The sequence below is a fragment of the Fistularia commersonii genome, chromosome 23, assembly GCF_037954325.1.
Source record: "Fistularia commersonii isolate RoL2024-O1a breed Wild chromosome 23, RoL_Fcom_v1.0, whole genome shotgun sequence".
Lineage (NCBI taxonomy): Eukaryota > Metazoa > Chordata > Actinopteri > Syngnathiformes > Fistulariidae > Fistularia > Fistularia commersonii.
The window spans coordinates 3,388,591-3,414,222 of NC_141306.1; the positions used below are offsets into that span (position 1 = coordinate 3,388,591).

General features: G+C 44.9%; 2 protein-coding genes across 5 annotated transcripts in view; both read right to left on the bottom strand.

Moving 5' to 3' along the window:
* Positions 1–4,215: 4,215 nt before the first annotated feature.
* On the bottom strand, positions 4,216–19,558 carry tpm2 (tropomyosin 2 (beta)). Of its 4 annotated transcripts, none has more exons than XM_086170152.1 (9): positions 19,151–19,558; positions 13,188–13,313; positions 11,385–11,518; positions 10,644–10,761; positions 10,166–10,236; positions 7,784–7,859; positions 7,079–7,141; positions 6,900–6,969; positions 4,216–4,567 (listed from the first exon to the last, which is right to left on the bottom strand). In XM_086170152.1, the coding sequence occupies exons 1-9, from the start codon at positions 19,262–19,264 to the stop codon at positions 4,485–4,487; spliced, it is 855 nt and encodes a 284-aa protein (XP_086026278.1). In that variant the 5' UTR covers positions 19,265–19,558; the 3' UTR covers positions 4,216–4,484. The 4 variants fall into 4 exon arrangements, with proteins under 4 accessions (XP_086026278.1, XP_086026276.1, XP_086026277.1 ...); XM_086170150.1 differs by lacking the exon at positions 7,784–7,859 and adding an exon at positions 9,030–9,105 and having other exon boundaries at positions 19,151–19,557; XM_086170151.1 differs by lacking the exon at positions 4,216–4,567 and adding an exon at positions 6,183–6,488.
* A 4,233-nt stretch (positions 19,559–23,791) lies between these two features.
* The window catches only part of tln1 (talin 1), a 79,017-nt gene continuing 77,176 nt past the window's right edge, over positions 23,792–25,632 (bottom strand). The window contains exon 57 of the mRNA XM_086170153.1: positions 23,792–24,609. Within this exon, the coding sequence (XP_086026279.1) occupies positions 24,475–24,609 (135 nt within the window). The 3' untranslated portion in view covers positions 23,792–24,474. The remainder of the gene's footprint in view (positions 24,610–25,632) is intronic.

Consider the following 25,632-nt stretch of genomic DNA (forward strand, 5'->3'; position numbering starts at 1 on the left):
TTCCACCTGCATGTCCAGGAGCTTCCTGTTCAGCAGGGCAGGTCGAATGGTGTTGAAAGCACTGGAGAAGTCAAAGAACATGACTCTCACAATGCTTCCTGCCTCCTCCAGGTGGGTGTAGACTCTGTGCAGCAGGAAGATGATGGCGTCTTCCACACCAATCCGGGGCTGGTAAGCGAACTGCAGGGGGTCCAGCGAAGGTCCGACAACATTACGAAGTTGCCTCAGGACGAGCCTCTCCAGCGACTTCATGACGTGTGACGTCAGGGCCACTGGTCTGTCGTCGCTGTGTGTGCTGGGATTCTTCTTCTTGGGCACTGGGACCAGAGGTTTTCCACCGGTCAGGGACAACTATCTGGATTAGGCTCAGGTTAAAGAGGTATGTGAAGATCCCACACAGCTGAGAGACACATCCTTTCAGCACTCTGGGGCTCAGTCCGTCAGGGCCGGCGGCTTTCCTGGGACGAAGGCAACTGAACTCTCTCCTCACCTCCTCAGCGGTGAAGGTGACAGGAGGGGGTGGAGAGAGTCCCATTGGGGGGCAGGAGGGCTGAGTTGTAAACGAGACATCGTCCAGGGAATTGTGACATCTTGTCACAATTGCTCAGACTGTTTCTGCTGTATGCACAATTGAAAAAAAAAGCATTAATCAGAGTAACTAATAGCTTCAGACATAGAGATATTTGTGTTTTTATGCACCATTTCCAGCTTTTGTGTTTGGACGTACCGAAAAGCAGTTCACTGCTGATGTAACTTCCGCTCTAATGGAAGTTCACAATATCTATCTGTCACCCCTGCTTGTGTCAAACTGCATCATCTGCAAATTTGGGTTGCATGATGGTGAATCAAGAGTTTGAGGGCGACCGTTGCCTTTCCGTGTGTCGTAAATGAACAGCGGCGACCGTGGCTCAGTTTCTGGAGCAGACGTCCCTCTGACTGTAAGGTCGGCGGTTGGATTCCCGCCTCCTCCTGTCTGGCATGCTGACGTGTCCTCGGTAAAGACACCGAACCCCGAGGAGAAGCCGGTCTTTTCAATGCACCCAGAACAGCTGCTTATACATGGATCTAATTAAGATGACATAAATGTAATGAAGTTAAACTGAAACATGTTTTGAATAATAAGTGACATTCATTGATTATGCCGGTAGAGGGTCCACCTGCAATAATGGTGGCTCGCCTGCAATACTTCAACTGACCAGTAAACGGCCAAACGCCCTTAATTGTTCATGTTTGTTTTGACTTGAAGCTACACTTCTTTTAAATTTCACAACTCCATTTGTTATTGCAGCTCCTCGTATTTTGCGGATAGTAAATCAACGCTTGTACTGAACCACGTACGTGCTCATTAGTAAGACTTGATGTAACTATCCCTGGAGTTCAGCACGTTCCTTAACGGAGTCCCTTTCCAGCCGTGACCGCGGCGAGCGAGACAAACCACCGACACTACGGTCGCGCTCCTCAACGTCACCGGGCGTTTCGCCCCCTTCGTCGCAATACGCTCTCGATCGGCAGGCCCAAATTGGGTGGATCGAACCCGGGTGTGTGTCGAGAGGTCGGTTCCACCTTCGGTCATGACAGGATGTTTCGTTCTAATCCAACAGCCGCTTCTTTCCGCCACAGTAGAAACACGAAGAAAATTCATGGACACTTTTTCCCCGAGTGCGTCCATGAATTTTCTTTGGGTTTTCACCCCTAATCCCCAAGGGACGGTCGACTCTGTGAGGAAGCCGTTCTGGGCTTTTGACGGGTTTCTCTTGCACGGCTCGTATTACCTCGCCATTGGTGTTGAGCTTTTCATCAGAAAACAATGGAAATGCTTTGGAATTTGCCGGGTTTCACTTTCCTCCTGGCCCGTGGAATGTTTACCGTAAGCTTTTTATCAGAATTCAGACTTAATGAGGTCATTTCTGGTTTAATGTCGGTATTACACCCGCCAGCACATTAGTTTCTTATTGTTTAGAGTATAGGTGTCAAACTCTGGCCCGCGGGCCAAATTTGGCCCACACTGTAATTTTATTTGGCCCGCGAAGCCATAACCAAATGACTATTAGAACGGGCCCAGCAGCATAGTCTACAGTGCATGGTTTGTTATCCAAGAACTTTCTGCTGGTGTTTTTGCACGAAAATCACAACAGGACCCATAAATGCCCTCTCCTCTGTGTACAGTTGTCATAGCGACCTTATGCTAATACTGGCGCCCTGCTACTCAGGCAGAAAACAGGATTTTGCGTGTGTGCAATCTTAAGTTATATATTGTATAGTATTAAGCTATGCTTGTTCCATGTTTAGTTTTTAAGCAAAACTTGTTTGGGTCCATATGAAAAGGTTCCTTGTTATATCTGGAGGAAGATTTTTTTTCAATAAATATCAATGTTACCCTACGACTTTGTCCCAGTTTTGAATTTTGGCCCGCTGTGTATGAGTTTGACACCCCTGGTTTGGAGTGAGGCGTCATGTTTTAAACCAGTAAATCCCGTCAAACATGAAGTTAGTTAGTTAGTCCTCTTGCAGGAAATGCGTAGAGCCAACCGTGGCTACCAGGTTTCTCCATTGGGGTCTGTCGTTGGCAAGTTGCCGTGCCTGTGCCAGGCTCACACCGCAGGCCCTGAGGTCTTGGGCCACAACATCAAGCCAGCGGGTGCGGGGGGCACCTCTGGGTCTTCTCCATCCGGCTAGCTGGGGATTAAAGGCCAAGATGGAGCTTGTGGGGTGTTCGGCAGGCAAGCGGATGATGTGGCCATACCAACGAACTCGCCGCATTGCTGCGAGGCGAGATGCTGGGGGCTGCTGGGTTCGATCCCTTAGGGTCTTGTTTGTGACATGCTGGGTCCAGCTGATGCCTTCTAATGTCCTCAGGGCCCTGGAGTCGGTTGGTTTCGTAACTGGTTTATTTCACCATGCCGGGTAGTTGGCCCTGCGATGGCTATTCAGCTGGTGGGGCTGCCACCTCACAGCACACTGACATGCTGCTGGAGGCTGGCGGGTTCACGGTCCCAGTTTTGAATTTTGGCCCGCTGTGTATGAGTTTGACACCCCTGGTTTGGAGTGAGGCGTCATGTTTTAAACCAGTAAATCCCGTCAAACATGAAGGCAAGCGAGTAAAATGGCCAGTATTTTGATTTTATTTTATCGTATCTAGTAAAGTTTATTGTAGCCTCCCAAAAGCATGAAAAAACATTGAATTGTTTTTTTCTCCAACTAAACCGAATGACAAAAACACCTGGTTTACCAGAAGGAGTGAATGCTGCTGCTCCTTAGTGATAAACCAAAAAAAAAATAAAAAAAATTTTCTGTGTGCCATAACGAGGAGTTGTGCAAACAATTCGCACAGATAAGGATCAGCTGGCCGCGTTATAGGACGGAGATGTCATCAGAATGGAAAAGACCTGACATGCAGAAGCGGAGACGTTCACACACACACACTCTCTGGTCTTGGGAAAAAAAAAGGTGTGTTCTGCTCAGCGGTTTGCACTGCTTTTAAAACTTTTCAAGCACTTCCAGGAGATGTCAAGCAAAACCTTGCGGCATTTACACAGTTCACGGTGCGAGCCATTCTCTGTACCCGCTTCCCATGTTCAGTATCGCGTTACACATTCTTTTCAAAAACAGATTCGGGCGGTTGGTTCGACCTCAGACGAATTTGTTAACTTTGAAATGTGCGGGTTCGAACTGTCCCACACAAACCTCCGATCGATTCATACGAGATACATGATTCTGTTCCACGTGTAAAGCTACGTGGCGTTTGGTTTGAGGCCGCTTGTTGACGGAAATTACGCGGACCAACGCGTTCCAGAGATCATTTTAATGGAGATCACTCCTCGGGACATCTGGCACTCCTGCGGTATGAGGTGGATATTCGTTCGTTTCAACCTGAAGCGATCACCCGAAGGACCGTTTCCAGGCAAGACGTCGGGTCGTTCCGGCTGTCCGTCCGTCTTATTTGCAGTAAAACCGATGGAAATCCAACGATCCCGTGTCTACTTTGATTTTAGTGCGAAGCGTAGCTCTTCGAGGCTCCATGACCCGTATCCACAAAACACCTTCAGACAAAAATGTAGCTCCGATTTGTAGTGTTCGGGGAATTTGTGAAAAATGACTTGTTACATTTCATTTAGTATTTTAACCAATCCAATCCTCGCTTTGTAACCAAATCCTAAAGCGACCCAAATATGATTGTGGGTTGTGCACGTGGTTACATTCTTAGTCTGATATCTCTTTATCTTAAAGGCTTTATTTGAGCTCCTGCTTTGCTGTCTCATAAAACAACAATAAAATAATACATTTCGCTGGGATCCCTCCGGTGAAAGCTTGTCTCTGCAGCTTTGGGTGTAAATACCAATGGGGAAACAATTCGACGGGATGTTTTTTTTTTTATCATCCCTATCGGATGTTTTGTGAATACGGATGACGGCGGCGGGAAGCGAGGGCCGGGCGGGAGGAGGTTGTCGTCAAGCGTCGTGCTGCACCCTCTCGCTGCAGGTCTCTTATAGGTTATTGAGCTCCAGGAGGGTTTGGTCCAACACCTGGTGCATGTCCAGGTTCTCCTCTTTGGCTTGGGCCAGTTTCTCTGCAGGTAGAGGAACAGAGTCACGGATGAGCCTTCGAACACAAGCCCGGTGTTTTGATTTGTTTTTAATTTCTGCAGTCAGTGGAGTTCGAAACAGCCTTCCCTGGAATTCATTATCATTAAGCTCAATGAGCACGTAGCAGAGGCTGTAGTCTTCAGCGTTTATCTAAAGTGGGGGGCCAACAATCAAAATGTGTCATTTCCTTGGAAATGTAAAGTCTTTCTAGGAATATCATTTAATATTACACTCCAATAAATAAAATATTTGTTTGGTTCTGTTCTGGACATTAGAAGGGTTTGCTCCGCAGTAACGTAAAGCTAAGTATCCATGAAAGTATTAATGTGTGGTCAGGCTCAAGGTGAGATGATATAAACTACCTTCACATTTATTTTCATATAACTATATTTGCATTCACTCTCATTTTGAAAGATTTTGTCTTTTTCTTATTCCGAGGTGTTTATTACCTAGTTTTGCCCGGATCCCTCTGGAGGCCAGGTTCTCGCCCTCCACCTGCCAGCTTTGTTTTCTGACAGTCCCAACCTGAGCAACCACAGATCTTCTCCATCCCTTCTCTATCCACGTCCAAACCATCTCAGTCCGGCTTTATCTCAAGAGCATCAACCGTGTGCCGTCCCTCTGATGGACCCTTAGTCCTTGAAATCCTTCCATATCTCCACTTCCCGTAGCCTCACTGTTCCGCTTGGGTCTCTCCTTCACACGCATCTCTGTAACCTTCACTCCATTTGTAAGTCATTTTTTTACAAAGATAAGCGACATTCTATCTAAATATGGCGGAGGACGCAGTTCTTTGCATGATGTTTGCAGATCTAGAGTTCTTCATGGAGAAACTTGCGGCTTCTTGTTTGTGAGGCTGTGAGCGCAGCATGCGGCCTCTAGATAGCGACATTTAGTCACATTTTACAAGATATCCTATCGCCAAGAATTGGTTAAAATTATAATAGTTAAGTTAAAATAACTAGTTTGGTCATGGACTAGTGCTGGTACGGTTTAAGGTAAAATGTCCATAAGCTTAAAAAAAAAAAAAAAAACAACTAATCACACTTATGCAATCATAGTAGATATTAGAACTTTAACTAAAAGCCTTAACCTTGACACTTTATATTTTATTGTATTTCTTATTCTCCCTCCTTCCTACTATTATCTATTATTGTTATGTTTTTGCTTGAAACTCTGGCACAACAATTTCCTTCGGGATAAACAAAGTTGTTCTCATCTCTCAAAACCTACATCTGAATTTATTGAATCTTTCCAATGACATTTTCAAGAATATTAAGAATTTTAAGTGTCTAAATAGATGTGAATACTTTTGTTTGTCTCTTTTTAACATGTATTACACCGGTGGTGTCGGAGGAACTCTATTTCTAATATGTACGCGAAAAAAAAATGGAAATAACTTATTTTTTAAGGATATTTGGCCATGAAGGTGCATTAATAAAACTTAAGATTTCTATGTTGCAAGAAAAACAGGCTGGATAGCCCCTCCTGCAGAATCGGTGACCTACGAGGCAGGGCGTATTTCGCTTATTCACTATACAAACAAGAAACGGAGAACGTAAGAGGAAGCGGATAGAAAACCGGAGGGAGACGGGAAAAGAAAGTTGTTATACATTTATTACAAGGGGAGGTGGGGGAGAGGCAGGATTTTAAAATATTTAAATAGAGGAGGGTGAATTCTACAGAGGGGCTGTTTGAATTCAACCTATGACATCCGTTTTGACCTCCTGGCTGAAAAACACCACTGTGGAATGAGAGAAAACAGCAGCGGGCAGGAGAAGGGATGGGACAGGAAGGAGGAGCGGACAGGAAGGGACAGCGTCTACAGCGTAGTCATGTCGTTGAGGGCCAGATCCAGCTCCTCGCTGAGGGCCTTGCCCTTTAGCTTCTGAGCATACACTTCATCTGCAGATGGACACACACACACACACATACACAGATGGCCCAGGCACACACACATACAGAAAAGAAGGGACGGAAAGAAAAGAGAGACACATTTAGAGCGGGATCGAAAACGATTGAAAGAAAGAGACCCGGGAGGTCACCGGAGCTTTACTTTCGGAGAGTCGGCGTGTGCGTGCTAACTAAAGGTCGTGAACAAACGCCATCTGAGTTGCACTGTCAACAGAAGCTCCTGACGTGGGTAATATTCAATGTGTGTGTGTGTGTGAGGAGCCATGGTTACAAAAGGGGCCGGCATTCCAGGTGCCGGATTTCCCTGATCGCAAATGTTCAGGTTTAAAAAGTAGAAACGTGATGAGGCGATTACGCTCCCGCTGCAGAACCTGCATCGCGCCGGAAGAGGGAAAGTCGTACCTTCCAAATCGTCGATGGTCTTCTCCAGCTTGGCCACGGATCTCTCGGCAAACTCTGCGCGGGTCTCCGCCTGGAGCACACGGGGGTTTGGACCATGAGGGAGGACGCGGTGTTACGTGACACACGAATGACCAAAAAAAAAAAAAAAAAAAAAAAACAGACAGACGCCGAGATCTCACCTCTTTAAGTTTGTCGGTGAGGACTTTGATTTCTTCTTCGTATTTGTCCTCCTTCTGCGAGTACTGCAATGCAGAAAGTAAAAAAGAGCGATAAAGATCCGTTCACTGGGACTCCGAGAACAAATGAAAAAACCCTTTCTCTCCATTTCAGCACCGCCTGAAAGATTTCAACCAGACTTTGTCTGTTTAGAAATATAGACAACAAATCTATTACATTTAAAGTCTCTGCTTGGTTGCCTTACAGAAAATGTATTTTATGTAAGTACTTGACATTTCCCTATGGTGGGACGAATAAAAGTATTTTCTCATCTACTATAAAAGGACCAAATATTATCAAAAAGAATAGGATATCGCCGGCGTCTGTTACACTGAGGACAGGATCAGCCGATATCCAAAATAGATGTTAAAAAAAAAGGGAAATTACATTTTAAACTCCGTTGACGGGGATCAGGAATCAACTTATGGAAAATAAATGAAGCGCAGCAGAGAAAGAGTCCCGACTGTCGACGTGCCGCGGGATTTTTCGCGTTAGCTTTTGCTCAAATCGAACTTCCCGGTTCCCTCAGATACACTGACACGGGCTTCTCCGGCCGAAGGACCTCGGCTCTTCCACCTTCCCCCAGATTCTTCGTGGCACGTTCACACACACACAGACGTAACACGGACGGTCTGACTGGTGCGAGGGCCTTCCAGTATTCGCAGTACCTTCTCAGCCTGAGCCTCCAGTGACTTCAAGTTGTTGGTGACATTTTTCAACTCTTCCTCGAGGTCGCCTGATTTACTGAGCGACGGAAGGGAAAGGAGAAGCAAGAGAAGAGGGAGGGGAAAAAAAAAAAGAGGAGCGATGTGAAATGTAGGAGAGTAGAGGAGTTCAAACCCGAGCCGCGGGTCGAACAAGCATTTTAGCGGTTACACCGATGAGTGTGTCCGTGGGATGTTTGCGAGCAGATGAGGACGACGGGGCGGCTGGCCGGAGGAAGCCGGAATACCAACCGCAATAAGAGTTAAAATGTTACTAAGAACCGTTTCTTACTAGTAGTGAGTCTGGAGTTATTCCATGTTTTTAAGCCCTAACCCCGACTGTAAAGCGGGGCTGGAGTATGATCCCGGAAATAAAGTAAACAAATAACATTAAAAATGAATGAATAAGAAAAGATAAGAAATAAATCAAGATTTGTGAGTTACAAGTATTTGTTCACAGTATTGTGAGTGAATATCGTTGTATTGTCTACTATATTATTATTACTACTACTACTACTACATATGATCAATCATATTATCAACTATTGTCTGTTATTGTTATGTTTTGCTTGAAACTCTGGCACAACAATTTCCTTTGGGATAAATAAAGTTGTTCTTATCTTATCTTATCTTATCTTATCTTATCTTATCATCCACGGATTGCATACATACATAGTTGTAGTATTGTGTCTGTATAGAATTATATAAATATACACAATACTCTGACAAGCAATTCCACAAACTGCAGCGTTTGGCAGGTCTGGTTCCCGAGTCGCAGCCTATTTGAGGGCCAACAAATGGATCTTGATCGTTGTCGTCGAAGTCGGCGGCAGTTCTGGTGACTTTTCCATAAAATGAAAAGGAACGGTGTGTTTTCTGCGACCGCGGTGCGTAACAGGTGCGCCTTTTTAGCATCACCCGACCGATTCCTACGAACCGGTTTAACTACATGACACACCGCTGACCAATTCATCGGTCTCGAGCTCCCTTGTTGTTCGATTCGTAGATAAAAAAACGCGTAGAACGTAACCGCCAGACCCAACTTTGAGTTGCGCTCGTGGGCCGTGCATGAGGTCGCGTTGCGAGTGCAGGTTAGATAGAAGAGACAGTGCGAGAGGCTGCAGGTGCAGGAGTAGTAGAAGGCAGCAAGTCAGATTAAGACGTCTGGGGTTTTTTTGGGGAGTTTTTTTTTTTTTGCACAGTAAAGTACCTCTTCTTCTCCGCACATCATGGACTTCATATTCTGGTCCATTAATCTGAGCTCCTCCTCCTGCAACCTCACTTGCCTGCGGGTGGGATGAGGGTGAGGGAGGGCAGTGGGCGGAGCGGTGTGGACGGAGGAGGTGTATTCAGGCACGTATTGCAAAAAGAACACACAGGAGAGGAGCACAAAACACACATTCAGATCTCCATGGGATTAGTGCATCCATAGTGCAACACACTTCACCACAGTGCTCAACTTATTAGGTGAATCAATAATTTAGACGCAAAAAAACAAACGTTATGAATCTCTGAGGTCACTTATGAAGAAAAGGAGGCAAATATCGCCTCCGTCCTTTTTGACATGAGGGTTTGCTTCTTTTCTCTTCTAAAACGCGTGAGTTTCAGACTGTTTGTAAAAGAAAATGGCCATTTTGACCCCTGAGACTTTGACTTTTCTCTCCCAAGGACGCATTTTATATTCAATTTGTTTGTGTGCCTGATTTTCACAGAGGCAGATCTACTTATTTTTAATCTAATAAAAATAACAAACATTTTATCCTCTTTCCACATTTTCTACACTTTCGACCATTCAAATATGATGACGTGCTAGAACTTACTGCAAATTGTCAATTGTACTTTAATTCTGAACAGAACTGTTCAAAAAGCACCTGTCGTTGAAGAAGGAAGGAAGCAAACTTATCGGGTTCACGGGCGCTCAGGCATCGGCATTGTTGAGCTGTGAACTAATGTGGACTTTGTAAAACATAAAATACTGGATATAAGTGTGCATCCATATTTATGAAACACGGGAGTCAAAAGATATTTGAAGATTTTTTTTCAAAAACACTCGAAAGGATGCTCTAAATCTGTAATTGACTTATGCTGGTGAGAAATTGTGTGGTTTTCTGTTTTTTTTCCGCTAAAATTGCAAGTGAGTGACTGCAAGACCAAACAAACCAAGTCAAATGCAAATGATTAGTTCTGACTGTTAAAGATCGATTATGACGTGCAGCAATTCGTGGCGTTGGCGAAGAGACGACCGAACATCACATGTAGTCCACGTCTACTACGGGTAGCAGAGATCACATCACGTCGCCTTTCAATAATGCATGCCGGACGTCGGCATGTTGCGTGTCGACTTACGCCTCCGCCACCTCAGCGCGCTCCTCGGAACGCTCCAGGTCGCCCTCGAGGATCACCAGCTTGCGTGCAACCTGCGGACATTCACGCACCCGGTGGCTTTTTTATTCAATTAAATATATGTAGGATTAATATGTAGGAATAATATGTAGGATTACCTTTTCCTCCCTCAGTATAAAATCATAGCAATTATGGACAAGTAACAGTTGAATTCCACTCTTATCTAAATGCTCTTGGGCTATGACAGAGGATTTTGCAAACTCAAAGGTGATATCTTGCTGTTTTGGATTGTCATTTAACAGGATATATACAAAAACTGGCAAATTCTTTAACAAGGTTAAAACAAAAAACAAAACCATGAGCATCCTCAGTACAGTATCCCAATAACAAATATTTATTGTATATATGTGCTAAAATCTGTGGCTTACGAATAAGTGTCTGGTCGTGTGACGTAAAGAAAGCGAGGGATTCCCTCCCTCACCTCTTCATATTTGCGATCAGCCTCCTCAGCGATGTGTTTGGCCTCCTTCAGCTGCATCTCCTGGATCTCCATTTTCTCCTCGTCCTTTGTGGCCCTGTTCTCTATGACCTTCATACCTCTGCAACAGAGCAGACGCACGGCAGTGAGCGCTGACTCAGAGAATATTCAGCGCGTACGACGGGATGAAATCTCTTGGCTCTGGAACAAATCGGCAGATTCAATTTCCTAAACGGAACTGTAACTCAAAGACGGTTAGAGGGTACAGGGCATTATTTATTAAGTAATGCATATTTTCTGCACACAGGGTACGCAGTGAGAGCTAATTCCAGCTGACGTTGGACGGGAGGAAGATCCTTCACCTGCCAATCAATCAAACGGCAACATCCAACCGTTCACCCTCTCATTCACATCTACGGACAAATTCAGTGAACTCAAAATAGAAACAATGTGTTTTAGGACTCTGGGAGGAAGCTGGAAAACCTATTAGATGATTTTATTATGATTTTATCTTAGTCCGTCTGTTGCACACTGGCAAGAAAAAATGATCTTTACTCGGCATAATAATGCAGCAATGAACACTAAAACAGTTTCCCCTGATGTGAGGCGCACAACATAGCAAAAGAATGGCTTCACAGTGAATTTTCTCACACCGGCCAATCGTTCTACGTCTTGGCACCTTGGAAAATGATTGACAAATGAATAATAATATGATAATATAGATAAGCGCCAGAAGGTCTTCACCTCTCGCTCTCGTCTGCTGCTTTCTCGGCCTCCTCCAGCTTTTGAAGGGCAGTCGCCAGTCTCTCCTGGGCTCGGTCCAACTCCTCTTCCACCAGCTGGATGCGTCTGTTCAGAGACGCCACCTCTGCCTCGGCCTGCGGGGTCACGCACAGACAATATATTACTAATGAAAGTCCCAAAGATGTTTTCTAGATTTGAAAAATGACGACCAGCATTGAGGTCCAATCTGGAAAACTTCTATCATGTTAGATGTAACAGTGTGAAGCCAATTATGTGGCAATGTAATGACTCCTCCCAACTGCCTTACTGGCTTTAAATATATCAAACTTTATTGCGTTTTATTTTTTTATTTTTAGTCTGTTAAGACTTCCATATATATATAAATGGATTTTAATTAAAATTTAATTGGCGCAAATATCGTGGTCAGCGGCTACTTCCGGTCATGCGCAGCAGGACGGGTTGACATTCGTAATATTTAACGATGGATTGGTCAAAAAATAAATAAATAAAAGTAGAATAAATTAATATCAATTTTGATGCTAATCCAACGCTGGCAGTGATACCATTTGAAAAGTCATTTTTTATTCGTTGTCGGCCGCTCATAAACGTGCCATGCTAATGTATGTTATGGTAACCATTATGCTAATGTCTATTATGGTAACCGTTATGCTAATGTAGGTTAAGGTAACCATTATGCTAATGGTATCCAGAGTTCCGGTGTGTTACCGCCACCCTGGCCTGCCTCTCCGCGTCCAGCTCCCGCAGCAGTAGCTCGGCTCGGTCCTCCGCCTCGTAAGCCACCTGCTGCAGAGCCTGAATTTTCTTTCTAACCGCGTCTACGGACATGAGAGTCGCCATGCCGCCCGGTGTTGCCCTGCTTCCGGCCAGTGTTGACATTGTGTTGCCGTGGCAACCGCAGCGTGAGTTTGCAACGAGCTGAGTTCCGGTTGGAATTTCAAAATAAAAGCACCGTTGTGTTTGTGCGTACATAAAATCTAGAGAGTTTAAAATGAAGAGTTTTACATGAACAGGAGTTAGATAGAATTCAAGATTGAAATTTAGGACAGTAAATGAGATGTAACTATTCGGGTGAATCAGTCTGACTGTAAATTTCCAGTCAGTGAGAGAACATGTCTGAACGGAGGCCGAGGTGGCAACTCCTGTCAGCCGTAGAACCATAAACTATTTCATTCCCCGCTCAAATTCTTCTCCATCTTTGGTAAAGATGGCATGACGAGGCCACACTCCCTTCAGTACAAATAAAGCGAGTCCGTCGCTGTTTCCCGCATCCCTTGAATATTTCACACTATACTTGGTCAGAAGTGCGGGTGACCGCGGGTGACTCACTGGCCACAGAACTCTGTCCAAACACACAAAACATCCTTCAGTGTGACTGTTTTGTGAACAAAAATGCAGTCATTGGCAGGAGCCCAAGTGTTGGCTGGAACATGGCGACTTAATCTGATTATAATAATAATAATAATAGTTATAATGATAATGGTGAGAAAGGCTAGAATCCAAATCCTTCCCGAAAGTTCATGACAGCGAATATAAATATTTTATCTCTAAAAATGTGAAAATTCCATCCATCGCTTTTTAAATCCATGACATTTGATGTATCTTTCACAAACAAGGATTAGGGCTTTTTCCATTATCTACTGTTTATCCTCGGCTAAGCGCTGGAGCCTATCCCAGTTGTCGTTGCACGAAAAGTGGGGCTCCCCATGAACCGGCCGACCGCAGGGCCGGAGACATACAACCGTTCGCCCTGTCGTTCATTTAAAGATGAACGACTGCACTCACATCTGCCGCCTTCTTCTCCGCCTGCTCCAGCTTCTCCTGGGCATCCTTCAGGGACTCGGAGTATTTGTCCAGCTCATCCTCCACTCCTTTCAGCTTCTTCTGCAGGCCCAGAAGCTCCTCCTCGAGCTGCAGGGCAGACGCAGGTTAGATTCTTAAAATTCGGAAACTCGCCGCAGGCCGGCAGAACTGCAGAAGCCTCTCGGACGAGCGCAGAAACGTCTTCAAGCGAAGAAATTCACCGAATTCACAGAATTCAACGTGACCCGGATGACCCGGAACCCCCACAGAAAACGAACCGCATCGTTTCGCTGAGGCGCTTCTGGTTACGGGCGGCGCAGGTTTATTTCTGCTTCTTTTGACGACGTACATTATGGGATGTCGATGCTGATCCGCTGTACTAACTTCACAAATAAGGACGGCTCAGACCGCCGCTTTCTGCTAATGGGAGGCTCAGAACACACCTAGTGGTGAAAAGTACAACTGCACCAGACCTGAAACTTTATATTCTATACCCCATTACTTTAACTCGTTTTTTAGGTTATAATTGGGGCAGAAGTTTGACTGCAATTCACCCAACCATAACTTTAACTGCCCACCTGCGTCTCGACGCGGTTTTGCTATCCGGTGGCTCCCCTCCAAACATTGTTTCAGCAAGTTGCCATCTGAAACAACAGCTTGAGAGACTATAAAAAGCCAATTGTAAATGACAGTGATGTGGAAAGACCGCAATGTCCCCTCGCACAAATGTCCTTTCTCTATCACTTCTGACAGTCCGTCCCCGGCCGGTGGCCATGTAGGGCGTCTCAGTCGCAAATAGCCCGGGAATCCTGATCCCGCTGTCGGCATTGTGGCTACCCCCGAACCGCCAGCCCTCGCTGTCTTTCCGCGGGCGTCAACAATTCAAAGAAGGCTGAGGGGTCTTTAGAGGAAACAGAAATAGACACGCTGGTATTAAACGGTGCCGGGCGGAGGGAAGCGATTGTGCTGGCATTGTGATCGCCGCTCGTCGGGATCCTCGAGGGGGAACAAATGCTATGTGGACAGTTGCGGGGTCGGATTGTCTATTCTTAGGTCGGTACCTGATCCGGTCAAATACACAGTGGGGCGGCACAGGAGAGGCGGAAGGTCGCGGACAGCCTTTAGCCGCGACGCTAAATCTCCCCTTTGTCACACACAGCTGGACACGGCCACCGGTTTCAGAGGGTTGACGGCGGTTCGACCGTTCGAGCGTTCTGGGTGAGGTGTTTACGGCCTGCGAGCGGTGAAATGCGCCGCGTGACAGGAGTTCAGAAACCGGTCGTTTCCCCGTCGATGAAAGGTCTCGACCCTCGTCGGGCTCGAGACGCAAAGAAAGTCCTGACATTTATCTACTCGTATGACACGAAATCCCTTTGTTTTACATCGTCACTGAAAGATCGTTGGACCTCGTCACAAATGGCGGCAGAAGTCGCCAAGTGAGTTTTAAAACCACCGCGTCGGACAACGAAAAGAAACGGAAACCCTTTACTTTCTGTGTCGGCGGATGATTTCCCTTATCTTAAGCAACCTTCCCTTCTCTGAAGACTGCGGACGAACCTTCGGCGACTAAAAGCTGATATAACGGTGACGCGTATATTCCGAACAGAGAGGGGGTTTGTTTTTTTCTGAAAACGAAGACGATGAATGTTATTTCTGGTGGGAAACGTCCCGCAGACATCAAGCCATTTCTTCATTTTCATTTTACGAACTCCTCATTTGACCCCCGCCTCCCTCCCTCCCTTCCTCCCTCCCTCCGTCTGCTCTCTGCTCTTTTATGGTCATCTCCCAACGCCTGAAAGTGCTTCAAACATCCGTAATGTTGACGTCGAAGACGAGTCCCGAAGAATAAACAGATATTTCTCCCCCCGCTGTGCTCCCTGGTGGATAAACACTGCCCTCAAGGGAAAAGACTTGAAAAGACTCGAAAAACTACGAGGACGATTTGAACGCGGCCTGAGGCAGGTCCAGGATTTTTTCTTTTTGGAGTGTGAGGTGCGGTGGGGTCATCAATTATCCAAGAAAACGTTTAAGAAAACATCTGGCCTGCACAGAACATTACTCACATGATGCATATAATGCAAGACGTGTTTTTTTTCCTTCAATTCATTTCTCATTATAAATATTAATTTCAACTAATTTATTGGGAAGTACTACACATCACATGGAACTTAAAGTGAAGTCAATTTTTTTTTTTTTTTTTTTTTACCACTTTGCCAGTTTTATTTTCCCTTTTGTTTCTTTTAAATCTGCATTTTGTGTGTCCTCGTGTGCGCAGTAAGCCCCCTGAATTAAATGTATTATTAACATCTCTTCATGTGAGATCTCTTCATCCTTATATTCCTTGTTTAAAGAAGGACTCGACGCCTGGTTTCCTCTGGAGCAACAAGATTTAGATTTATACGGAAATCTCTCTGCAGGAATTGGGTCAGCGGCTCCAGACAATACAAAGCTTTGGTTCCTTGGCGAGCAAAGCCAGAAAACAGGAGACGGGACGTTCCTGTCCAGCTTCCCAGCCTTAATGTTAGCTTAGCTATTAGCACCGCGATGTGACCCCCAGATGTCACGCCAGGGTGAACAACCTCGACAGTCCGACAGCAACATTACGGCCGTTACGTTCGGAAGTCACCAAATGGATCAAGCGGAGTTCACACTCAGTGAGTCTGAACTCCGGGTCACGTTGGGATTCCCAAATGAACTCCGAATCCATAAAACTAGCGAGAAATTCCTCTTTTCCTGGCATTTTTTTTTCTTTTCCTTCTCTTAGTTTCAAACGCAAACAAGGTTACGACTCTGTGGGCTCTTTCACCGGGTAGAAACCCACAGCGGGCCGAGCGGGTGGTTGTCATGGACACAGAGTCACCGCTCGCAGCAAAACAGACTGGACGACTAAACCCGGAAAATAAAAGTCCTCCCCTTGTCATCTGTGAGATTATTCTTTCTATCGCAAACAAGACGAAGAGTTGAGTAGCTCATGAGTGACCATTAAATTAAGATCAGTTTTTTACTTTAATAGCTCTTAAAAAAAAAATCAGAAAATATTATAATTTTTTATTGCATTTATTTGAATTTAAAATTCTTCTTTTTTTTTCTCTCTCAAATTTAATAATAATTCCTAAGAACACTGAGCTAATTTTCATATTTTTGCTCAAAAATATGAACATATGAAAAAATATTTTTTGCTAGCAATTCTCTATTTCCCTTGGAGACACAGGACGTCACTTTCAGCTACTTCAAATTTTTACTTTTGCGGGAAACCTAAACTTTTCTTTGCAGCAACAAGACTGTGCTTCGGTTTGAGCCGGAATCACCGTCGCCTCTGCGTCAACGCACAATAAATGATTTCAATTCAATTTCAATAAATGAACAATGACGTTCAAATCTGTATATGCAATTCCAACTATGACCTCTAGGGGGCGATGCCGAGCCCTCGATCACCAAGGCATCGAATCCAACCCGCATCTTGTCAGAACTTCTTCTTCTCCTCCTTCCAGCTGTTCCTTTCAGAGGTGGTGACAACCAACCAATCCAACCCTCTCCTGTGCATCCTATTCTCTTACACAACTAATTCCTGTCCTCTTTCTCCCCCCCCATCCATTAATCTTCTCTCTGGTCTTCCTTTTTTAGACCTCCTGTCCTCCTCAGCATCCTCCAAACCAGATCTTCATCATCCCTCCTCTGTGCACAGTTTGGTCTGACAGGATCTTCCTCCAGTTCCAAACCGCTAACCGATTAGCCTAACCCTGCTGGCCTGGAGCGTAAAATGTAAATTTGACACCGGGGCGTTTTGCACATTACTTCAACGCCGTTAGCATTGGCAGCAAGCTAACACAAGCAAATATAAATGACCGCGCCCAAACGCACATACAACCACGCAATGTAAATTATTTTATAAATAAAATAAAAGTGACAATTTGTCTGTTTTGAATCCAACACTGGAGACTGGCTATTAATTTTAACATTGTCTCGACTGTCATATCAAATTTAAAATAACTCATAAACTGAGAAGCGATGAATTTATCACTTCCGAGGTGTTTTGCTGACTCAAGCTTTCAAACCAAAATACAAATTTAGATCTTTGTTTCCAGTTCAGATTTCAATCCGTCTAAAATGCGCCTACTTTAATTGGGTTTATGCAAAGATAAACCATTTTACTTCAAATGTCAGGTACATAGCTGTGTGGATTTGATGCCACTTGGATTTTACAATATAGTTATATATATCCCAGATCCCAGATTGATGTATCGCTGTGGAAAAGGAGTGGCGGTGTATTTTGAGGGCTGCTGACAGGCTCCCTGACGGATGGATGAAGTGATGAAGGCCTGAAATCCGCCCTGAGAAAACCTTCGACTCGAATTGGACGCAACCCACAGATGAATTCGGATTTCTATTCTGGATTAAAAATAAATGAACGGAAAAAGTCTGCGGAGGTTCTCGGACATCCAGGTCAGGGTCAATATTCTTCTAGCGCCGAGTGGACTTGATTTTTTTTTTTAAGCGTCAGCTCTCATTTCAGAGGCTTTTGATGGAGCGACCGAATTGGACTGAAATTCAAAGCGAGAAAAACGGAATAAAATCAAGTCCGGTTTCTATGAGAGTAACATTTTCGCACAGAATTAAATTAAAAATTAAAAAAGTGCACATTTTGGAGCAGCAAGGGGAAAAAATAAGTAAAAATATACTCAAAAAATGTTTCTTCCCTAGAAGAGCATCAGCTCTCATGAGTGACCAAATTCTGAAATTCAAAGCGAGGAAGCCGGAATAAAATCAAGTCTGGCAACTAGTGGAACATTTTGGAGCAAGAAGGAAAAAAAGTGAATAAAAAAAAATTATAAAAAAAATATTATATCAAAAAATATTATATTCTAGAAAATAATATTTCTAGCAGCAAGTGGACTTGATGTTTTTACAGTATCATCCCTCATCCAAGGCTTTTGAAGGAGCGACCAAATTCTGGGTTGGGGTTAGTCTGGTTTGTAGGGGAACATTTTGGATCAAGAAGGAAAAAAAAGGGAATACAAAATATTTGATTTTTTTTTAAATATTATATTTTAAAAAATTATATTTCTAAGCAGCAAGTGGGCTTGATTTTTTTCATCTCTCACTCGAGAGGCTTTTGAAGGAGAAACCGAATTGGACTGAAATTCAAAGCGAAGAAGCTGGAATAAAGGCAAGTCTGATTTCTGGTGGAACATTTTGGACCAAGAAGGAAAAAAAAAGGCGAATAAAAAATTTTTGACATTTTTTTTCAAATATCATATTTAAAAAAAATAATACTTCTGGCAGCAAGTGGGCTTGATTTTTTCAGACTATCATCTCTCATTCGAGCGGCTTTAAAAAAAGAAACCGAATTGGACTGAAATTCAAAGTGAAGAAGCTGGAATAAAAGCAAGTCTGGTTTCTGGAGGAACATTTTGGAGCAAGAAGGAAATAAAGTGAATAAAAAGTATGTGAAAAAAAATTAAAAATATTATATTTCAAAAAAATATATATTTCTAGCAGCAAGTGGGCTTGTCTTTTTCAGAGTATCATCTGTCATCCGAGGGGCTTTTGAAGGACAGACCGAATTGGACTGAAATTCAAAGCGAGGAAGCCGGAATAAAATCAAGTCTGATTTCTAAAGGAACATTTTGGAGCAAGAAAGAAAAAAAAAAGCGAATAAAAAATATTTGAAAAAAAAAAAATTCCCAGAGGCTTTTGAAGGGGCGACCGAATTCCGGGTTAGGGTTAGTCTGGGTTTTAGGGGAACATTTTGGAGCAAGAAGGAACAAAAAAAGGGAATAAATAAAAAAAATGCTTTTGTAATAAAAAAAGTATTATATTTAAAAATAAACATCTACATAACAAAATAAAAATAAAGAAAGGAGAGCGAAAGGGCGTGATCGGCTCGTCGAGCGGAGTTTTCCTCCGCTCAGAGGCCCCGGGGCCCCGGGCGGCGGCCGCCCCACCTGCTTGCACTTGTCCTCGGCTCCCTTCTTGTCCCCCTCGGCCTGCTCCGCCCGGTCGATGGCGTTCTCCTTATCCAGCTTCAGCATCTGCATCTTCTTCTTGATGGCCTCCATGTTGGCGGCGGTGGGCGCTGCTCGGCGGCCGCGGGAGAGGAGGAGAGGACGGACGGACGGACGGACGGACGGACGGCGGGTCCCGGGACTCACGGACGGGAGCGGAGAGGAGAGGAGAGGATGGCGGAGATGAAGAAGAGGAAGAAGAGGAGGAGGAAGAAGAAGAAGAAGAAGAAGAGGAGGAGAAGGAGGAGGACGAGGAGCGCCGGGAGGCTGAGAGGAGCAGCGCAGAGTGGCGCGCGGGAGGCGGACGGCGCGAGCTTCCCCCCTCGCGCTGACTTCACCGCCGGGGCGCGCGCGTGACGGTGCCCATATTTAGGCAGCCGCGAGGCTCCCGGGGGCGTGCGTGCGTGCGTGAGGGGGTGGGTGGGTGGGTGGGTGCGTGCGTGCTCGCGCGCGGACTCTTCTTACCTTTGTGTCTGCCTGCGCACGAGCCACACCTCAGCTCCCGTGGAGGAAAGTTGGAAAGTTCAGGAAAGTTCAGAGGAGCCAGAAGGTTCTCCGAGGCTTTGCTTCACTGCAAGACGAGTCTGCTGGGGTTCATCAGGGGTCATCGGAGGCACCGAGGAACCACACATGTGTGAATGACTGGGTGAACGGGTGTATTGACGACTGGATGTAGTGATGACAGGCTGAATGGTTGTATTGGCCACATGGTGAATGATTGTATTGACGACGGGGTGAACGGTTGTATTGATGACAGGATGAATTACTGTATTGACGACGGGGTGAACGGTTGTATTGATGACAGGATGAATTACTGTATTGACGACGGGGTGAACGGTTGTATTGACGACTGGGTGTATTGATGACAGGCTGAATGGTTGTATTGGCCACATGGTGAATGATAGTATTGACGACAGGGTGAGCGGACAACTGGGTGAACTGGTGTATTGATGACAGGATGAATTATTGTATCGACGACTTGGTGAACGGTTGTATTGACGACTTGGTGAACGGCTGTATTGATGAAAGGGTGAACGGTTGTATTGACGACGGAGTGAACAGACGACTGGGTGAACGGGTGTATTGATGACAGGATGAATTACTGTATTGACGACTGGGTGAACGGTTGTATTGATGACTGGGTGAACGGTCGTATTGACGACTGGGTGTATTGATGACAGGCTGAATGGTTGTATTGGCCACATGGTGAATGTTGTATTGACGACTGGGTGAACGGTCGTATTGATGACAGGATGAATTACTGTATTGACGACTGGGTGAATGGTTGTATTGACGACTGGGTGAACAGTCGTATTGATTACAGGGTGAATGGTTATATTGACCACATGGTGAACGGTTGTATTGACGACAGGGTGAGCGGACGACTGGGTGAGCTGGTGTATTGACAACAGGCTGAATGGTCGTATTGACGACCAGGTGAACGGTTGTATAAATGACAGGGAAAAGGTCGGAACAGCAGGGTCGCTGCCCATCTTCCACCGTGAGCTGAAAACTTACCTCTTCACCAAAACCTACCCCAATCATCGCACTTAACCCCCCCCCCCCCCCAAAAAAACAAAACAAAGAAATGAAAGTATGTAAGTATATAGTTTTGAGATGGCTATTTGGTAGAGTGGTGACTTCTGAATAACGACTACTGGTACTTTGGATCTTCTGTTATTGAATTATAATTTTTGTAAGTGGCTTTGGACAAAAGTGTCTGCTAAATGACTGTAATGCGATGTAATTTAATGGTTGTATTGACGACAGGGTGAATGTCTGTCTCCCACACATGTGAATGATGGGTGTTTCTAAATGAAAGGGTGAATATTCATGTCTGTATGACATTTCAACGATCGTCTGTTTCTATGTGATCTATTCATGGTTGTGTCTCTATGACGTATAAATGACAGGGTGAACGGTTACAGTAGATTTTGACCTGCAAATCCAAGATTTGTGTCAGATTTTAAGTCTGGAAAGGGGGTTCCCTGGACCATGAAATTCAAATTTTCTATCCCGACTGCAGCGAAAAACAGGGACAGGGAGCGAAAAACCCCGACAATAAATAAAATGGATTCATGAAAGACTGTTCTGACCGGCGACCGGTTCAGGGTGAACACGGCTGTCGCCCAAAGACGGGAACGGCTTGGCGTTGAGAGCGATGCGTGAAGCTATCGGGACATGCTGGAATTTAGAAGAAACCGACATCCATGTTTCCGCAGCAAACAAACACAAGACGTCGCCTTCGTTTTTGGGAGCGTCTTCCTCCTCTTCTTTTCTGTCCAAGGGTCACCCCAGGGAATCAACCTCCTCCATCTAACCCTGTTCTCTGTATCCTCCTCTCTCACACCAATAACTTCATGCCCTCTTTCACTCCATCCATACAGCTTCTCTTTAGTCTTCCTCTAGACCTCCTACCTGCCAGTTCCAATCCCAGCAACCTTCTTTCTACCAGTATATTCACTGTCTCTCTTCTGTACATGACCCAACCTTCTCAGTCTGGCTGCTCGGACCCAAAACATCTAACATGTACTGGTCCCTCCGTTGGACTCATTCCTAATCCTGTCCATCCTCGTCACTCCCAAGGAGAACCTCAACATCTTCATCTCTGCCATCTGTCTTCCCTTCAATGTCACTGTCTCCAAACCACCTCTTGTACACCTTTCCCCTCATTGCGGCTGATAGTTTTCTATCTTTTCGTGTCCCTAGCATCTTCTCCACCCGTTCCAACCTGCTTGAACCAGCCTCTTCACCTCTTTTCCAAACTCTCCGTTGACCCTAAGTACTTGAAATCCTCCATCTTCTTGATCTCCACTTCCTGTAGCTTCACTGCTCCCTTGGGTCCCTTTCATTCACACACATATATTCTGTCTTGATGTGGCTAACCTTCATTCCTCTCCTTTCCAGCGCATAACTCCACCTCTCTGGATTTTCCTCAACTTGCTCCCTGGTCTCACTGCCGATTACAATGTCATCTGCAAATATCATGGTCCATGGAGATTCCTGTCCGATCATCTGTGCGTCACCACCACAAACAAGAAGGGGCTCAGAGCTGAACCCCGATGGAGTCCCACCTCCAACTTGAACTTCTGTCACACCTACGGCACACCTGTCTCACAGCTGGCATACATGTCTTGCACCAGTCTAACATACTTCTCTGCCACTCCAGAGTTCCTCATGCAACTCAATAGTTCCTCTCTCGGCACAATCGTATGCTCTTTCTAGGTCTACAAAAGCACAAAGCAGCTTGCTTTGACCTTCTCGGTACTTTTCTACCAGCATTCTTAAAGCAAATACTGCATCTGTAAGGAGGCTCCTCCTCCTCCGCTGCATATTTATGTTTTCCTCCAGCAGGAGAGGTCAGTAGCTCAAACTTGGAATGTCTGGTGTTGAGTTTTTGAGGTGAAACATCCAAGAATGATGAATGAGGCCTTCAGGGAGGTCTGCAGGGTTGAAGACCTTTGACCCTCCCCTGGGGCCTGGGGTCAAACGGTCACCGAAATGTCTGTCGGATTTTACCTGCTCCTGTCATGACTCGTCTTCCTGGATCGCTCCGTCCAGATGTTTAGTGACGACGTCGCCGGATGAAGACGCTCTCGGCCCTTCCGACGAGTAAAAAGCAACACGACACGTGTGAATCGACCCCACGACCTGTTCAAGACCTCCATACAATATCCAACAGGGGCAGAACGGTGGTGCCACGGTCTTCCACCTCACAGTAAGAACTTCCTTGGTTCGATCTGGTGTCTGTGTGGAGTTCTTCCAGGTTCTCCCACAGTCCAAAAACATGCAGGAGGTTCATCGGAGACCCTGAATTGTGCAGACGTGAATAAGAGCGTGAATGCATGCCTGTATATGAATAAATACATTTTCGACCGCTTATCACCCCACTGGATTTTCAACATCTTGTTTCACATTCATACCTGCAAAACATAATTTTCAGTCAGCAACGTCGGAAAGAGGATGTTTAAGCACGGCATCAACTCAAGTCGCGTAGATTTAACATGGACTCGGAGGACTGTACCATTGCGCGGGGTCCGGAGGAACGTTCCAACTCAGGGCAGGCTGCGGGGGAAGGCGGTGAGAAAAAAAACAAAAAGCAAAAACAAAAACACGATTCCACGCTTTCAAAGAAAACTGGCTTTATTGAATAGAAATCTCTCTTACAGTGTACCACCGTGAGGTACAGCTTCACAACAGCGTTACGTCCATGTCAAAGTGTGACAGAAAAAACAAAAGGGAAAACAAACATAGAAAATAAAACAAGAACAAGAACAAAAACAAAAAAAAAAAAACAATGGCTTGTTACGATTACAGTCTCACTCTGCACCGGCGGCGGCCCGTTCGCTCTCAAACAGAATATGTGAAAAGAAAAATACAGGTTGGTTTTGTGACGGTGGATTTAAATTAATGAAATGATTAGTGAATTAAGTGCACTTGGGAGGATATATGACTGGTATCAGTTAATTATTAATTCATAATAGAGGCGCTTTATATGGACCGATACAATAGCAGCCGACGTCAGGCCCTCGATGACAACAAATATAAGTGTAGACGGACATGATTGGGATCACAATGATGGGGGGGAAACAGAGGCGAGCACCCAAATACAGTAAGCAAGATTTCAAATATCTTGATATTAAATATATGGCTTGGTGGTCTTGAAGCTAACAGGTCTGCTAATCTTATCCCGAGCTAAATATTGTCACCGCTTCCATCTTTGATACGCGTTTCAGACGCGTCATAGCTCAAAACGTATCTAGTTTTCTTTTTTTTTTTAGGAAAAAAAAAAACAAACAAACAAACAAAAAAAAAAAAAATTGCTGCTTATTTGTTCGGCGGCAAAAAGTTCATGATTGTAACATCTTTATTTCACGGTCCTCGTTTTTCGGATTCCCACAGTTATTGCATAACATACGGAGCGTCGACATTGTCGCGTCTGCATAGAAAGGGATGAGGCCGCGCACGTCTCGGGGTTCCCGACGCGCACATTTAGAGAAGTTTACCGTCGCTTATCGTTAAAAAAGCGCTTCTGGAAGTCGCTAATCACAGATGCTAAAAGCTCGTTGGACTTTGGAAAAACAGAAAAGGGATTCTTAACAAGCATCCTGATCCTCCTGTGGATTTGAGGGGGGTAAAGTTTTACAGAAGCACGAGGCCTCCTCTCGCTACATGTAGCTGGGGGAAGGTCCTGAGCGATGCGGATGTGTGTGTGTGTGTGTGTGTGTGTGTGTTTGCGTGCGTGCGGTCACACACACACACTCTCACTGTTCCTGACCGTCCTCCCGCAGCTCCGAAGGGAGGAACTTGTACTGCTGCTGTCGGATCATGGCCAGCTTCTTCCTGGCTTCATCCAGCTCCCTTTCCTTCCTCAGCATCTCCTCCTGAGCCGCGATGATCTGCAACAGAGACGCCCGGAAGACGTGGAAAACCGTCGAAATCGGATGCTCGAGCAGCGAAATACTAAAATGTGTTTTATATGCAGTGCTTAGCGCAGGGGTGGGGAAACTTTTGGGCTCAGGGGCCGCATTGACTTTTAAAAGTTGACAGACGGGCCGCGTCGGCGCAAGATACGATACATATTCATATACGAAACACATTTTGTGACATTTGCTTTGAAAATAAAACCGGCTTGGTTTTGAAGGCTCCGACGTTCGCTTGCGTTTCATGCACGAACCGCTTTTTCCCCTTGCAGCAGCTCATTCATGTGTAGGTCCACGATAAAGGCCAAATTCACAAGTAGCTCCAAAAATGATATAATCTCCTGTTTGAGCTCCCGAAATCATTGATCCGACCATTCAATCATTCGCATCAAGTATGAATTCTGTACCGATCTTTGGCTTATATCTTTGGCCGGATGTTGGATTCCGAAACCCTTCAGCGAGGAGTCGCCATGTTCGCCTTCGGTTTCCCAAACGGACCAAACACGTGCAGTGGGTTCAGTAAAGGACGTGTGAATGAGAGGGTGAATAGTTGCACGTTTCCAGATGTGCAGAATAAAAGGGCGAATATATGTATTTTTGTATATATACATATATTTATTATGATGATTGTATATGTATATTTATCTCTATAAACACACATGTTCTCTTATTTTCTATTTCATTTTCTGTTTATTTTACTCTTGATGTTCGCCTGTTCATAACGTCGATGCTGCTTCCCGATTGCCCGTCAAATAAAGTTTTTCTGATTCCGAAAAAACGGCAGCGTGTCTCTACGGGACTGTCTCAGAAAATTAGAATATTGTGATAAAGTCCTTTATCTTCTGTAATGCAATTTAAAAAAATAATTACTTTTTCATGATATTCTTATATGTTGAAATAGGATTTCTGAGTTTTCTTGAGATGTAAGCCATAATCAGCAATATTAAAATAATAAAAGGCTTGATTGTAATGAATCCAGAATGTAGGACATTTTTGTTT

What these genes read in the sequence shown, in the direction of transcription:
- tpm2 (XM_086170152.1), bottom strand. Translation starts at nt 19,264, where the DNA reads ATGGAGGCCATCAAGAAGAAGATGCAGATGCTGAAGCTGGATAAGGAG. An exon ending in CGGAGAAGAAGGCGGCAGAT is followed by an intron (nt 11,519 to 13,187) that starts GTGAGTGCAGTC and finishes GTGACCCCGCAG; the next exon opens with GCCGAGGCAGAGGTGGCGTC. An exon ending in GACCATCGACGATTTGGAAG is followed by an intron (nt 4,568 to 6,899) that starts GTACGACTTTCC and finishes CTCTACCTGCAG; the next exon opens with AGAAACTGGCCCAAGCCAAA.